The following is a 17,341-nucleotide window of genomic DNA, read 5'->3' on the forward strand; positions in this document are numbered from 1 at the left end:
TAGAGAAAAAACAATACAGGGGATTTTTTAACCTAACTACATTACATACATGTATGAAAATGATAGAGAGCAAACCTAATTTTAAAATTCTAGAAGAATGAGCTAATAAATATCAGTTACAATCTTAAAGTAATTGTGGCAGAAGAGAATTATAGTTTGTTATGCTAAGCCTCTTGCTATAACAGTTTTTAACATATTATAACTAAGTAGCATATTGTTTGGAGTTAGTGACAAAACAGAGGAAACAGCCCAAGGTGTAAGAATAAATGAGGGCATAATGCTCTAATTTGCAGCAGATGCTGTCAGTGTCCTAATAAATCCCTTTGACTGTTACAATTGTTACATATACAACCGGTCTTTAGCTGTCAACATCTAAGATATTTTCTTGACAATAGCATTTATTCTACCTATATGAAGACCAAGTCAGAAGTTTTAGAGAACTATACATGGCCCTTCTATTATCTTGTACCATCCTCAAGTAATAAATGATAAGAGCTGACTGTCTAACTCTTTAGGAGAATAATAATGTTACATGTACTAAAATATTTTTATTTTTATTTTCTTGTGTGTTACTGGGAATTGAGTCCAGGGCCTTAGGCATACCAAGAAAGTACTCTATTAGTGGGTTATAAAACAGTCTTTAAATAAAACATGTATTTATTTTTATTTTGATACTTATATTGTGCCACTCATTTACCCAGGCTGCACTTTAACTTGTGAGCCTCCTACTGGGGACTTCTTAGTAGCTTGTATTATAGATTAACTCCACCACACTGGGCTAAATGCGGTACTTAAAACTTTCTAAGACTGAAAATTCCAAGTCTAAAAGGTTTCACAGGTAATTTTTATCAAAAAAGTAAAAAATATTAAAGATTAGATTAATTTTACAACTTATATAAAAAGAACAAATAATTTCTTACTAAATTTATCAAAGATATTATTTCTCTTAATAACCACACCAGTCAAAAATCTTGCTTGAAAAGACAACTACAGATCAATGTTCTTAATATCACCTTCTAATGTTTCAGAAAATATTTTTCTAATAGAAAAAGCTAAAGAATTAAAGAAAGCATGGTTGCTATAGCTACAGGTAGGGAAAAGGCTTGAATATGAGATAACATGATTTGATTTTCTTTAAAAAAAATAATAAAGTTCTTACATCTTAATACATTAATAGCTATATGAATCAAATTTTCACTTAACTCCATGTGGTGACTTAAATAAAAATGGTACCCATAGACTCATAGGGAGTGGTAATTTTGGATGTGTGGCCTGGCTGGAGAACGTGTGGCCTTATTGAAGGAAGTATGTCATAGGGGGCGAGCTTTGAAGTTTTAAAAGCTCAAGCCAAGCCCAGGGTCACTCTCTTCCTGCTGCCTGACAATCCAGAATTAGAACTCTCAGCTATTTTTCTAGCGCCATGTCTGCCTGCTGCTACTGCCATGCTTCTGCCCATGAAAATAATAAACTAAACCTCTAAACCTGTAAACCAGTCCAATTAGTTGTTTTCCTTTAGAAGAGTTGCTGTGGTTGCTGTGTGGTGGTGGCACACATCTTTAATCCCAGCACTCAGGGAGACAGAGGCAGGAGGATCTCTGTGAATTCAAGGCCACAGAGTTGTAACTCTAACGTTAGTTTTAGGACAGGCTCCAAAGCTACAGACAAACCCTGTCTTGAAAAACAACAACAACAAAAATAATAATAAATAAATAAATAGAAAGAAAAAAGATAGTAATAGAAAAAAGAATAGTTTAAAAGTAATAAAGTCTTTAAAGAGAGAAATAAAATAATAATAATAAAATGAATAACCTACATAGATATGGGAAATACACAGGGAGCCTGGACCATTTATATTATTGTGTTGCCTTTGAATTTTTTGATTGATGATGAATGTACAATAGTTGCTGACAGACATTAGATTATAGAAACTGCTAAATTAAATCAACTTCAAAACGGAAGTCAAAATGTGTATTGCTTTGAGAAGAGGTCATGCTTTTGTTCACGCAGAAAATAAAAGGCTATGAATTCATTCAGAATTGAAGAAGATCAAGTTTGATTGAGGAAGACCCCCTTGAAAATACTGCCTACCAACATGAAGGAATAAACCTTAGAAAACTACATGACATGTAACATATATTTTACCTGCTCAAATATAAAACAAACAATCATCTTTGGATAACTTGTATACAACACACAGTATATACTTGTATTAATGCAGATGTGTATGCTACCTTTACAAGTTTATGTACTTTCAGAGCAAGGGGACAAGACTCTAATAAAAATGAATGGCCCCGGTGATCCTACATCTCAGAGCACATCTGTTGCAGTTTCCTCAGAGTTCTGCGTCCAGAACAGCTTCAAGGCTACTGGCTGAGATGGTCTAGCCTCACAGGATTGATCATTATCTTAACTTTCTCAGGGTCCCCCAATGATGCCAGTGCCCCCAGACAAAAGGAAGCAGTCTAGAGAAAACAACATCATCATTTAAGGGTGTTTGGTTATAAGTTGTTATTGTTCATGGTCAGAAGAAAAACTAAATAAAGGAGATAAAGTCAAAGATCTCTTTCTAAAGAAAAAAGGAGATACAATATAGAAATAATGAGATAAAAAGGTAGATAATTGAGTCTACTTTAATCCAAAAGCACCTATTAATCTCAACATATTTTACATTGGTATGAATTTCAATTTACTGAAATAAGTTTAAAATTATTTTTGTTATACTATATGTATGTTTCTACTCTTCCTTGGGGTATTGTGCCTCTGAAGCTCATTTAAAAATGTAATGTATAATTAAGTAATACAAGTTAGTAGTTAGTCATCTATAATAAAACTTGTAGTCATGTTAGGTATGTTTTCAAGGTTAAACAGTTATATTTAGATAGATAGATGGTCTTCAAACATGCCACAGACCTACAGAATATGGCGTTGAGAGGTTTAATAACTTAAGGCTTTCCATGACAACAAGACACATCTGCTCCTGCCAGTGTCAATTTACTTCAAAAAAGATGATGGGCATTGAAGAACCTCCATATGGAGTTTGCTTTCTTCATGGCAAATGATAGCCATTTGGCCAATAAAACTGTCCTTGCTTTGACTGATGACAGCATGCTGTCCAAACTGGACTGGCAGAATGCAAAAGAAAGTGACTGTCAAATTTTGCCAAGACAGGTAGGACAGTTTAAGATTACCTCTTCTCAAAAATGTCTGTAAGATATACTAGCCCTGTAGGCCAAAGATGGATGCCTCAATATTACAGAGGAACTGTGAGTGACTTTCCAGGAAGCCAGATGTACCTGCTGTTAGAATCTATTACATTCTTCTGGGGTCTTTGATGGAGTTAAAGACTAAATAGTTAAACTTATATTTTTCCTTAGTTATAATAAAAATAAATTAAGTATAAAACTTTAGATTCACAAAGATAAGATAAATAAGAGTATTTTTCTCCAAATTTGCCAAATACAAGGAGACTATATATTGTGACTATAATTCTTACTTGATTACTGTTTTACTGTATTTTACTATGTTAAAGTTAAAACCTTCCTTTTTAATTAGATAAAAGGGGAGAATATTATAAAATAATTCTGTTGTACACTTTAAATATGTGCTGTTCTGATTTGTTTAATAAAGTGCCAACTGGCCAATAGCTAGGCAGGAAGAATTTAGGATGAAGAGTCAGAGTGAAAGAACACTGGGAAGAAGGAGGGCAGAGTCACTCAGAGACACAGAAAAAAGCAAGATTAACATACCATACTGGAAAAGGTACTGAGCCATGTGGTAGTGCATACATAACATGGGTTACGATATAAGAGCTAATTAGTAACAAGCCTAAGCTATCAATTGAGCATTTATAATTAATAATAAGTCTCTGTGTGGTTGGTTATTTGGGAGGTGGCTTGTGGGACAGAAACTTCCACCTGAACTTTGTAAGCCAAGAGAGAACAGAATAACACATTGTATCTCCTGGAAGAAAACAATTTCTGAACAAGACATTGCAAAGCTTTTCAGAAACAGAAGAGAAATAAAAAACCTTTCAAAAAAAAACAAAAACTCAAGAAGGTCATCACCACTAGACAATTACAAAATATGGCTCAGGAAGTCCTACATCCAAAGGCAAAAGATAACTTCTATCATGAAAATATGTAACTCACTAGAAGAGATTCACAGGAGAGAAAAAGAAAAGAATCAAACCTTATCAAAGCAATAGGCCACAAAATCATAATTATCAATAAAAAAGGAAAGAAAAACAGTAACTATTCAAAACACCAAAAAGAAAAATGAGAAAAATAACAGTAGTAATGGTTTTGACTCAGTTGTGACCTTGAATGTAAATGGACTACATTCATCAGCTAAAAGATATAAAGGATTCAAGAGGAATAATGGAACAGAAAGGGTTAAATTGGGGTGAGGATGGGATGGCCTTTATCCAATAAACCATTGAATAGAGGAAGGAAAATGGGGAGGGATAACTAATATTAAAGGCCTTTTGAAAAGTCGTAAGTAAACCTACCGCTGTAGTAGCTTCTGAAAATATATTCATGTACACATGCACACATAAAAAGAATTTTAATGGAGTTACCCTACAACAAGGGAACAATAACCCAACTAGATAACACGTTAGCAAATAAAAAAAAAGTACCTGAAATGGGTTAACTCTTTTTGAGTTGTTATAAAATGGGATCTCAAGGATCCACAAGCATTACAAGCTATTGCTGATTCACTGATCGCCCTTCAGAACTTGACAGCAATACCATACTGCTAAAGACATCACATACTTGAGCCACAGAATATGGAGAAACCAAGACACAAAAAGTAGCTTAATGATGCAACTCAAAAAGTTGGAAAAACAAGAACAAACCAAATTTAAAACCAATCAATGACAAGAAATAATAAAAATACAAAGAGAACAATACAAAGAATCACCAATCTAAGACATGGTTCTTTGAGAAGATAAACAAGATTGACAGAAAAAGGAAAGAGTGGATGCAAATTAACAGAATCAGAAATGAACAATAGGGAAACATTATAACAAATACCAAAGAAATTCAAAAATATTATAAGGGAATACTTTAAAAACCTGTATTTCATCAAGTTGGGAAATCTAAAAGAAATAAGTGACTTTTTTTAATTAAAATTTAAACTAAGAAGTCAATAACCTAAACAAACCCATAACAAATGAGGAGAAAGAAATAGTAATACAGCTTCCCAACTAAGAAAAGTTTAAGCACTGATGGATTCATAGCAAAATAAACAAAAAAGGAAAATTACAGGCCAATATCCATGTTGAATATAAAGAAAAACTTGAAGCAACACTGAGCTCAGGAATGAGATAAAGGATATGCACTATCCCAATTCTTTTTCAACAATGTGTTAGAAGCACTAGCTGGAGCAATAAGTCAAGAGAAGGAAAATAAAGGGTTAGAAATGAGCAAGCACACTCTATTTGAAAATGACTTGATATTATATACATGAAACATCTTAAAAATTTTATCAGAAAATTTCTAGACATGATAAACAATATGGCAGGGTATAGACTCAACTTGTACAAATAATACATAGAAACATATCATGGAGACACTCCCATTTAAATTGCCTCAAAGAAAACAAAATATTTAGAAATAAAACTAACCATGGTGGTGAAGAACCTTTACAATGAAAACTTTAAACCTCTAAGAAACAGAGAAAGGCACAAGCAAATAGAGTAAGGACAAGTTCAATAGAGGCCTGAGTTTCATTTCACCATAAGGCAATACCTAGTTCTAAGGAAAAACCATCCAGGTACCATCCAGGACCAACCATCCAAGAGAAAATACCTAGCATTCCAAAGCCCAGCACACACCCATCCCCTTTTCACCAGGACACCCCTAGACAAATGTCAGCCAATCAGGGGTCCTGAACCTTAGAAATCCCTCACCCCAATCTCTGCTATTATAAAAACCCCACCCCAACTGAGCTTGAGGCTGATTGTGCCAAAGTGTTGGACACATGGAGAGTCCGAGTTTGAACTTGAATAAAGGCTCTTTGCTTTTACATATGGGATTCAATCTCCCATATGGTCTTTTGGTGGTCCCAGTGATCTGGGCATAATAATACTATGTTCATAGGTTAGAATATTGTGAAAATGATTATTTTATCAAAAGTTATTTACAGATTTGATACAATCCCAATCAAAATCCCATCTCATTCTACACAGAAATAGAAGAAAATATCCAAAAACTCATTTAAAACCACAAAAGATCCTGGATGACCAAAACAATCCTAAGCAGAAGAACAATGCTGGAGTGATTACAATTCCAGATCTCAAGATACATTTCATAGCCAACGTGTTAAAAATAAAACAAACAAGCAAGCAAACAAACAAAATAGTGGTACTGGTACAAAAACAGACATGTAGACCAATAAAATAAAATCAAAGATGTAAACATTGTAATGATTTCAGTCACAATAAGGCTGATACTTACGGGTTCTAGGGGCCATGCATGTGTAGACAAACCCTCAGGCAGAAGTGCCTAATGCCCCCACCACGTTAAAGAGCTCCACATGCCCCACGTGCAGTGTGGATTACATCATCCACATATGACTCAGCTAAGCCCTTGCACGCATGCGTGAGCCCTGTCATCTGCGTATGACGTAGCTATGTCAACCCCGTGTGCACATGCACTAGGCAGCTTCTAAAAGCTGGACGCGCCATCTTCCTCTCTCTCTCTCTGCACACTGACTTCCCCAGGCCTGTACACGCCCCCTCTAATAAACTCCTAAGTGGGTTTGCTGTGTGTTCCGTGTTTCCTTCTCACTCGTGCCAGGTAATTTCAAATATGAGCACATGCAACTTCAGCTACTTAATATTTGACAAAGATGCCAAAAAACATACAATGGAGAAAGGAAAGCACCTTCAGCAAATGGCTCTGGGAAAACTGGATGTCCACATGTAGAAGAATGAAATCTTCATCCCATATTCATCACCTTACAAGAAAACTAACTCAAATGAATCAAAGACCTAAAAATGAAGCCTCAGAGTACGAGAAGAAAACATAGGCAATTCCCTAAGTGATATAGGTATAGGAAATTACTTTCTCAATAGAGCTCCATTTGCCCAAGAATTAAGGTCAACAGTTGACAGGTGGCACTTCATCAAAATAAAAAGCTCCATACAGCTAAAGGAACGACATGAAGAGGAAGCCCATAGAATGGGAGAGCATCATTGACAGCTATACATCTGACAAAGGACTAATATCCAGAATATATAAAGAACTAAAAAATCAGACAACCTATTCAGAAAATGGGGCTGAGATATGAACAAAGAGTTCTCAAAAGAAGAAAAAAAAATGAAGGCTGGAGAGATGGCTCAGTGGTTAAGAGACTGTTCTTCCAGAGGATCCATGTTCAAAATTTCAAGTACCCACATGGTGGCTAACAACAGTCTGTAACTACAATTTCAGGGGACCTGACACTGAAACGGATTATTAAAAATGTTGCAGATCCCGGCGGTGGCAGGCAGCAGAAACGCTTCAGGTTCTGAAGCAGTGGTAGCAGACCATGTGGTGGCAGGTGAGACAGAACAGATCGTTACAGACACCATTACTTACACAGTCAAAACACCAATGCACAGCTGGACTGGGACTGAATGAGCAGGTGATCAAACCGGATTCTCTGAATGTGGCTGACACGGGGACTGTCTGAGAAGCCATTGATAATGGCACTGGGACTTGTTTCCTCGGCATGTACGGGCTTTTTGGGATCCTAGTCTGTTTGGATGCTCACCTTCCTCGACTTGGAGGGAGGGGGAAGGAACTTGAACTTCCCACAGGGCAGGAAACCCTGACTGCTCTTAGGACTGGAGAGGGAGGAGGAGAGGGAGTCGGGGGAGTGGGAGGGTATTGGGAGGAAGGGTGGAAGTGGAAATTTTTATCAATTAATAATAAAAAAATGCACATTAAATAAATAAATTTTTTAAAAAGAAGAAAAAATGTCTAAGAAACATTTCAAATAACTTTCATCATTCTGAGTGATTAGGGATTCTGAGAAGGAAAAGGACAGTATCTCATTAAAGCATGGATTGTTTCACCTATCTTTTCAGCATGGCCTAAAGTGAACCCATTTTCCTGCAGTGGTGCCTTAGCCAGTGACTAAACCAGCTCAACTGGAATGTTAATGTCTCCACCAAGGCCAGCAAGACTTTTCTATTCTAACAAAAGCTTTTCCTTCAAAGTCAGGAATAACAAAAAAGCTGTTAACTGTCACCATATCTATTCTGCAAGACATTCTAGCCAGAACAATCACGTTAGAAAATTAAACAGACTTCTGGGTAAGATGGTTGTTTAGAAGCTTCACCAAAAAACAAACAAACAACAACAACAACAAAAAACCCGTCAGAAGATGGAAAAAAAAACAGTCAAGATAGTAGAAAATAATATTGTTCCTGCAAAAGAAATGTTGACCAATGAACCGACAAAGTCAAGATCTCCACAGGGAGCCGGTGAGAGAATCTCAAATCAGTGTGACTGGCTAAACCAAGCTCCACAAAGGAGCCTGCTGGGAAGTGTCTTTCCTCAAAGACAATGACTTTCAGAACCAAGAAGCAGAAGCAGAATACAGAGCCGCTGAGATGAGGGAGAAGGAACCGCCAACAACGCCTTATATAGCCTTTGATCTTCCACACTCTGGGACCTGAACAGAGAAATGGCTGAATCAAGGGCTCCCACTGGCCCCTCCTCCACAGAGAGAACATTAGGGAATGATCCAACTGATCACCTGAAAGGGGATAAAGGCTGTGAGTGCCAGATATAAATTTAGACAACATGGTAATGGTATAGATACCCAGAATGACTTCGATAAGATGGCTGCGATGGGATATACAAGGAACCGTGACTAAGGAATAAAAGTCCTTTTTATGTAACTTGTTATGCAACAAATTCTGGCAAGAGCCACTTTTGTGCAAATCTGTGTTCTTGGACACAGGGGTATCTCTTACCTAGAGTGAATAAAGTATGTCAGATACACCTGTGGCTCTGACCGTCTTCCTTCGTTTCCTTGCGCCTCACAACCATCTGTTCCTGGTTCCTATTACCACTCAGGGAAGATGTGCTAAAACTCAGCCTCAGGAGTAGGGAGTCAATTCCAGACATCAAGCCAAATAAGAGCCAGAAGAGAGCCAGAGCTTTAGAAAGATGCAAGCATAGCCAAAACCAAGCAGGAACCAGAGCTAGAACCAACTTCAGAGGCAGAGCCTGATCCTGAGACATGGAGTCCTCAGAAATAAGGAGTACAGGAACAGGACTGCCCATTGCAGAGCAATTCCAGTAGCAAGACAGGTTTTAGGAGCCAGAGAAGGAACAAATGAGATGTCAGATAGAACTCAGCAATAAGTTTTATGTCCTGTGTATGCATCCCTTTCTCCCTATACTCTTTCACTTTTCTCTCGATCTTCTTTTTTTGTCTCTTTCTTTCTTTCTCTTTTTTGGGGGGTGGGGTGGGGTGTATGTGTTATAATACAGGGTTTCTTTTTTAAGAAAGGTGTAACAATCCTGGCTATCTTGGACTCACTTTGTAGACGAGGCAGGCCTCAAACCCACGGAGATCCACCTGCCTTTGCCTCCTGAGTTCTTGGGTCAAAGCCACATGGCACCACCACCTGGCTTCATTTTTCTTTTATCACTGGCAAAGAGCACTGAGTGCCCAGCCCAGGTTTGTATGTCTCTAGAGCTGCTGAGAGGTCTGGTAGTTCTAAGACACCTGACAGCATATCTTCATCTCTTTTCTGTCTACCTTTAGCCAGCCTCCACTCCTCCCCATCATACCTACATACACCCTTCAGTGCCTCTAAAGTTCCATTTTCTATTTATATTCTCCCCTGGCCTGGCTAGTTTTGTGTCAATTTGACACAAGTTAGAGTTGTCTGAAAGGAGGGAACCTCAATTGAAAAAAATACTTCCATAGAATACGGCTGTAAGGCATTTTCTTAATCAGTGATTGATGTGGGAGGACCCAGCACATGGTGAGTGGTACTACCCCTGAGCTGGTGGTCCTGGGTTCTATAAGACAGCAGTCTGAACAAACCATGAAGAACAAGCCAGCAGGCAGCACCTTTCCATGGCCTCTGCACCAGATCCTGTCTCCAGGTTCCTGATCTGTTGGAGTTACTGTCCTGACTTCCTTCAATGACAAACAGTGATGTAGAGTGTAAGCCAAATAAACCCTTTCCTCACCAACTTTGTTTTGGTCGAGGTATTTCATCTACTGCAAATATGTTCCAATGAGGTTTAAGAGATATGTTGATCTTTGTAAAGAATGATAAGTCATTAGGAGTTGGTTTACTACTATGTCTTTTAGCAGAGTAATAGTAGTAGTTTCTTCCCTAGGTCCTTGGACCTATCTACCACAGGTTCATGGGCCCAATATTTGTATCAGGTATGGGTTTCAATCAGTGGAGTGAACCTTTAATCCAAGCAGAAAATGGTTGGCTATTCCCATATTGTTCATGCCATTATTATACCAGTGGATGCACCACTATTGCACAAGTGGTCATGTCTTACCAAGTCAACCATTATTGTAGCCGGATAATATAGATGATTGCTTTTCTACTCCAAGAGCATGCATAGCATCTTCCAGGATGGTGAAACCTAGCCTATAGGTGTGAAACTTCCAGGTGCGTGTTATCTTGATTTCTCTGTGCTCTTGTGACTCAACTAGGTAGTATCTTCAGTAATATGGACTTACTGTCTGGTTGTGGAAGGTAAAAAGCTTTGGCAATCATCTGTAATGTTTGGGAGAATCTATGGAACCTCAATGGCCAACAACTCCAAAAGAAGTAACCAATTCATGGCACTGTATCCTGCTAGTCTGTGGGGTCTAGCAGGGGCATTATTATTCAATTATAGGGTGACTCCATTTAAACTCTTATTACATATGTGTAATATGTAATACATAATACATATATATTTTAGAAACTTACTGCAGTGGTAAGTTTCCATATGACTTTTTCAAAGTATTTAGAATTCTTTATCCCTTTCTCTTATTCTTTTCTCTACCCTGCCCTCCCATTACCCACCCCATTAAGCCCTTCCTGTTCCATTATTTTCCTTTAACCATTTATATCACTGTGTTCTATCTCCCTTCCCTGAAGTCCTCCTTCCATATAGCACCTTAATAATTTATTAATCTCTATGTGCATTGCAAAGGAAACACACATATCTGGAGATACAAAACTAACATTCACAAAGGAAAAAAAATATAGGTCATTTGTTTAGAAATAAAATGATTATTTCAAGATTCATTTACCCACCTGTGAATTTTAGCTTCATTTTTCTTAATAGATGAATAATATTCAATTTTTTAACATATGATAGTGTTGGGAAATATTATTTTCAGGTGTGTGACTTTTGTTTACACTGCATTTGTTTAACTCTGTGAAGCTGTGTTACTGTGCCTGTTTAAAACATCTGATGATCCTAATAAAGAGATAAATAGCCAATAGCAAGGCAGGAGCAAGGATAGGTGGGGCTAACCGGCAGAGAGTATAAATAGAAGGAGAACTCAGGGAGGAGAGCTAGAGAGGAGCAAGAGAACAAGGAGAGGAGGACATCAGGAACCAACCACCCAGTTACACGGCAAGCCATGGAGAAAGAAGACAAGAAAGGTAAACAAAAATAGAGAAAGATAAAAGCCCAGAGGCAAAAGGTAGTCGGAATAATTTAAGAAAAGCTGGCAATAAACAAGCACACTAAGGCAGGGCATTCATAAGTAATAATAAGCCTCCATGTGATTTATTTGGGAGCTGGGTGGTAGGACCCTCAAAAAGCCAAAAGAGCTTAATATCTCACAACACTACATATTCCTTATCTATTCATGGACATCTAGGTTGTTTCCCTTTCCTGACTCTTGTGATTAGAGACATAATGAGTGTCGATGAGCAAGTTTCCCTACAATAGGATACAGAGTTTTCCTTTTTCCTTTTCTACTGCTGTAGAGACACCATGACCAAGGCAACTTATAAAAGAAAGCCTTTAATTGGGGGCTTGCTTGCACTTCAGAGGGTGAATTCCTGATCATCACAACAGGAAGCATGGTAGCAGGCAGGCAGGCAGGCAGGCAGGGTGCTGAAACAGGAACTGAGACAGTACTTCTGATCCACAAGTTGGGGGCAGAGATAGAAAGCCCCGACTTGGCATGGGGTTTTGAACTTCAAGTGACACACCTCTTCTAGCAAGGTCACATTTCTAATACTTCCCAAAACACTTCAACGAGGGATCAAGCATTTAAATATATTAGCTTCTGTGGGCCAATCCCATTTAAACCACCACCACAGAGTTTTTTGGGTGTATGGGTACAGACAATCATATAGTAGCTCTATTTCTAGCTTTGAGAAGCATCTCCACACTGATATCATAGTGACTGCACCTGTTTGCAGTGAATAAATGTTCCTTTCCTGTGCCATCAGTTCACATATTTTCCCTACTTCCTCCTCCATCAGATTCGGGGTACCAAATCTTATATTTAAATCTTTGATATACTGGAGTTGAGTTTTATGCAGGATGAGAGAGAAAAATCTAGTTTCATTCTTGCACATGTTGTTAACCAGTTTTGCCAGCACCAATGTGTGTTGTTGGTCTCTTTGTCAAAATAAGGTAACTGTAGAAGTATAGAATATTGTTCTTAAGATTTTTTTTTACATCTATGTTTATGTATGAGTGCCTGCATGAATGTATGAGCACCATGTGTATGCCTGTTGTCCTCAGAAGCCAGAAGAGGGCACTAAACCCTCTGTAAAGGAATTATAGACCATTAGGAGCCACCCTACTGATGCTAGGAACCAAACTCAGGACCTCTGTAAGAATAGCAAGTACTTTTGCAGCTGAGTCATCTCTCCGGGTTCCTAGATGTGGTATCACACAACAGTTTTATAAAACATTACAGGTAAAAGAAACTGGATCAGAGAATACACGAGATGTCTCAAAAATATTTCTTATACTTAAATGTAAATCTTAAAATAAAAGGTTTAATTTACAAAAAAGGGAGACTATGTTAAAATGCATTTGGGAATAAGTCTATAGCACTATATGCACATTATTATAAAAGAAGCTGTCAAATTAATGACTGCTTCTACCTTAAGAAACTAAAAAGGGACAAACTAAACCCAAAGTAAATTTCAAAAAAGATCAAAGTAGAAACTTTGATAGACTAGAGTTAAGTAATAATGAAATGTGTATAACTGACAAACTTCTAACAAGACTGATCAGAAAAAGAAAACGACACAAGTAAGCAATAACAGAAGCTAAAGAAGGAACATCAACAGTGATCTCAAAGGCAAAAACTATACTAAGAAATTTGACAGTAGTGATTTTAGCAATAGTTATTAATTTTAAGGAAACAATACACTTGTTGGTAATAAATGCTTTACTTACTTGAATGAACAATTAGCAAAAATTAAGGATACATTCGTATAGCACCTGTTCTTGTTCCAATAGCCAAGATTTTCTGGACTGGATCAAAGGCCAGTGCTGTGGGCTGATAAGGAAAACCATGCCGAACTGTCTGAAAGAGAGGAGTAGAAATAGCTGTCAGGGAAGAAAAAATTAAAATCGAAAGCAAGACACTATTACATGACCACAAGGATGACTATAATTATCTTTTAAATGAAAAAAATGGGCAAAATGGCCATGGAATAACCTCTGAAACATTATTGGTGACATTACAAAATAAATTATCTTGTAACCACTTTAGAGAATTATCATACAGTCAGGCAGTGGTGGCACACACCTTTAATTCCAAGATTTTGGAGGTAGAGGCATGTGGATATCTGTGAGTTTGGGTCCAGCCTCTCTACAGAGTGTGTTCCAAGACAGCCAGGGTTACACAGAGAAACTTTGTCTTCAAAAAGAAAAAAGACTATCTTATAATTTGTAAACAAATTAAACATATACCGTTTATACCTGTATGAGGCCCTAGCAATTCCACTGCATAAGTACCTCAAAAAATTTAAGGCATATGTTCACAAAATAATTTTTTAATTATGATACTAGTAGTTATAATAATAATAGTAGAAAATCAGAAATATCCCAGATGCCTATCAATAAAAGAATTTTAAAATGTGATATAACCATGAAATGAAATACCATGTAACAGTAAAAAGGTATTACTAATAGATTCGGTAATGTGAATGATTATTAAAAGTATTATGACTAATGCATTACAGTTTTGTGTCCTTCTTGTTTCTCTCCCATCTAATTTTATTTTCTATCACTGTTCTGCAGTTTAACAAATCAAATAATTCGTGATGATTAAAACTCATCGGTCCTATCGTTCTTTAATAACTTCCTTTTCAGATTTAATTATTTTTATTCTCTTCTGATATTTGTTTTGGTTCTTTTCCTTGATGTATTTTAAGAGTTTTTATGTTGCTGCTAACGTTTAGGAAAAGAATTTTCTTTTCTTCACCGCCCCCTCCATTACACAGGCACATGTTCTTGCTAAATGTCTATCTCCCCAATAAAGCATAATTACTTGCACTGTGCTATTGCTACTCTCTTTTTCTGCCACACAAATTATTTACTTCCTGGGGCTGAAATTGTTTTCTTAACTTGCTTAGTTTTTATCTGCTTGCTATTAATTCAATGTTAAGTTCTTCCCTAAATTGCCCAATTTTCATTTTAGTGATAAATATAAGGTACATATTTTTAGTGAGGTAGTCAGACAATCAAATAGTAGGCAAACAACCTGTAGTGACAAAAACAAACCAACTCGCCATCCTGGGCTCATTAGCAGAAGAAGAATGAGCTGGAGACAAAACAAAAGACCCTGAGAGATAAAATACTACTCTTACTATGGTAATAATACTAGAGAAAACTCATTACATTGTACAACTTATATAATTTTATGTTATCTTAAGCATTGTAAAGGAAAATATTAATGAACATAAGTACAAAATGCTAAATAAGACATTAGTAATCTAATCCATTAATAAAGACAATAATGAAATGTATTTAAAATAGTTTATTCCAGAAATAGAAGTATGATGTCATATATAATTGCATCATCTTTAAGTCTGGAGTAAATAGACTAGATGCATATACTTCCTATATCTTTATACATATCTAACATCAAAATTAACTTACTTAACCATTTTCCCTCCTTAAATTTTGATCCTTATATGTCTGAGCTTCAAACTGTAAGAACTTCTATCTATTCTCAAAATAATTATATGCATGATACAGAGAAATGAACATAATTTTTATCATATAAGTCTCTTTACAAATGGTATTTCTCCAAAGGACTCTTACGAGCATGCTGTACTTTATGTCACTACAACCTCTGTAAGCTTATTAGTTTGTGATGCTGACTGGTTCTTCAGATTAATTGCATGATCTCCTTATAATATTTAAATAGATATATTATTGTTGAAAAAAGTAAAAATAAAAATAAATTTTCTCTATAAAGCTAAAAGATCATTGGCACTATATTTCTTTTGTATAGAAAAGAAAAAGAAATTTTAGTGTGTCTCTGTTGGATTTAAACAAGAGCTTTGAGGGCAGAAGATGGTGAACAACACCCAGCCTTAGTTGGCTAGAATCTGTGGAGGGTAAACTGGGAATAGTTGGAAAACAGTTTTAATAAGAGGCTGGGAATGGCAGGAAATCTCTAGTTTCAGAAAAAAAGTGAAATTAGAAACTTGCGAGGCAATACAGGAGAAAAGTCCAGAATCTGTCCTGGAGAGAGAAGCCATCTCAGAGAGCCAGAGCAACTGCAGATGGCAGCAAAAGCCAGGGAGCATGAGAAATCTGCAGTATGCTCTGAACACAGACATCTTAAAGGGAGAGGAGATAAAGGCCGACGATGTCAACTGCACTTAGCAGAGGGATGAGATACCAAGAAAACCCTCTCCTCTTTGCTCAAGATGGGGGAAGCATCAAAACCATTTTCTAAAGAGTCCGGTTTAGTGGGCAGCTTGGTAACTCTCCCAGAACAGTGCTCCTAGTACATAGAACAAGTATTGTGAGTTTAAAATCCAAAACCTGAACTGCAGAGGGGAAAAGCTTTAGATAAGAACTACACCCTATTCAGTGAAGTAGAATTATGACCTAAGTCGTCTTAGTTTATTTTGTTTTTTTTGACAGGGTCTAACTACATAGCTTGCTGGGTAGGCCAAGCATGTCTTGAACTCACAGAGATCTGCCTGCCTCTGTTCAAATTCTGGGATTAAAGGCAGACACCACCATATCCAGCTACTAGTTTACCTTTGGAGTAGAACACAGACTCCACTTTTGAAGATATCCTTGATCTTGAGAAGCACCGCCCAAAGGCACGACCAGCATTCTTAACGGGACATAAAAAACAGTCCTGCGGTATGACCAGCATTCATAGTCTGACCAGCAAAGACTACCCAGGAGGATGCCTGGCATCTGCAATCCTTAAAAAGAATGTCTAAGCTAGACTAGAACAGCACCTAGGTGAGAAATCACATTCAGACTGTACTGTCAAGCCCAGCTTTTTGCTTCATTTCGGTTCTCTCATTTCATGTTCAGTGTTACTCCTCCTCTTTTCCTTTTGCCTTTTGGTGGGTTCTCCCTAAACAACACAGGCTGTCCTAGAGCCTGGGAACAGGGTCCCTTCATCAGCCTTCCCAAACCTGTTGATGGTTTTAGATTTCCTGATCGTATTTTTTTTAACTCTCTCTTTTCATTCCACCTATACTCCTCCCTTTGTCTCTGCTGTCCCCACTTCTATTTGTTTTATCCACCTCCATATCCCCGTTTCTCATTCTAAAACTAATTGCTAGTCTTACTCTGTACCTTTCTATAGTATTCTATAGTATTTTTGTACACATAATACTATGTTCCTATATTTACTAAAATTATTAAAATTTTGAAACTGGTAAGACAGTTGAGTTTTAATTAATTATTGATGTATTATGATAATGGGCCTATCCTTTGATTGTATTATTTATGCAGGTAGAATTCTGCTCTTGGAGTAATGCCAGGGTTAGAGTCTGTGCACTGAAGATATGGCCTAGGATCTGACAAGTAAGATATGCCACTAGTCCAGTGGGAAAAGGACTATTACAACCTACTGCAACTTGAACATTGCAAACACTTCCACTAAAGAATGTAAGCAATGAAAACAAATCTAACTGGCTATCTGAACACAGGAACACAATCCTAACATAAACAAATAAACAAAAGCAGAAACATGAGCAATCAAAACACTGCACCACTGCAAAAAGTTATAATTCCATAGTAATTTCCTTCAATGAGAGTAAATTTGAAAATTAAAAATAAAAACAAGGCTAGAGAGATGGCTCAATGGTCAAGATGACCTGGGTTAAATTCCCAGCAACTACATGGCAGCTCAA

At 37.0% G+C, this 17,341-nt stretch overlaps 1 protein-coding gene across 10 annotated transcripts in view; it reads right to left on the reverse strand.

Annotated features, from left to right (window-relative positions):
• Window positions 1–17,341, reverse strand: part of Stxbp5l (syntaxin binding protein 5L) — a 242,937-nt gene that overhangs the window by 187,795 nt on the left and 37,801 nt on the right. For all 10 annotated transcript variants that reach the window (XM_087899973.1, XM_087899960.1, XM_087899957.1 and 7 more), the window contains exon 3: window positions 13,430–13,527. In XM_087899973.1, coding sequence (XP_087756099.1) covers window positions 13,430–13,527 — 98 coding nt within the window. The remainder of the gene's footprint in view (window positions 1–13,429; window positions 13,528–17,341) is intronic.

This window comes from Myodes glareolus, chromosome 2, assembly GCF_982192425.1.
Source record: "Myodes glareolus chromosome 2, mMyoGla1.1, whole genome shotgun sequence".
Taxonomy (NCBI): Eukaryota; Metazoa; Chordata; class Mammalia; order Rodentia; family Cricetidae; genus Myodes; species Myodes glareolus.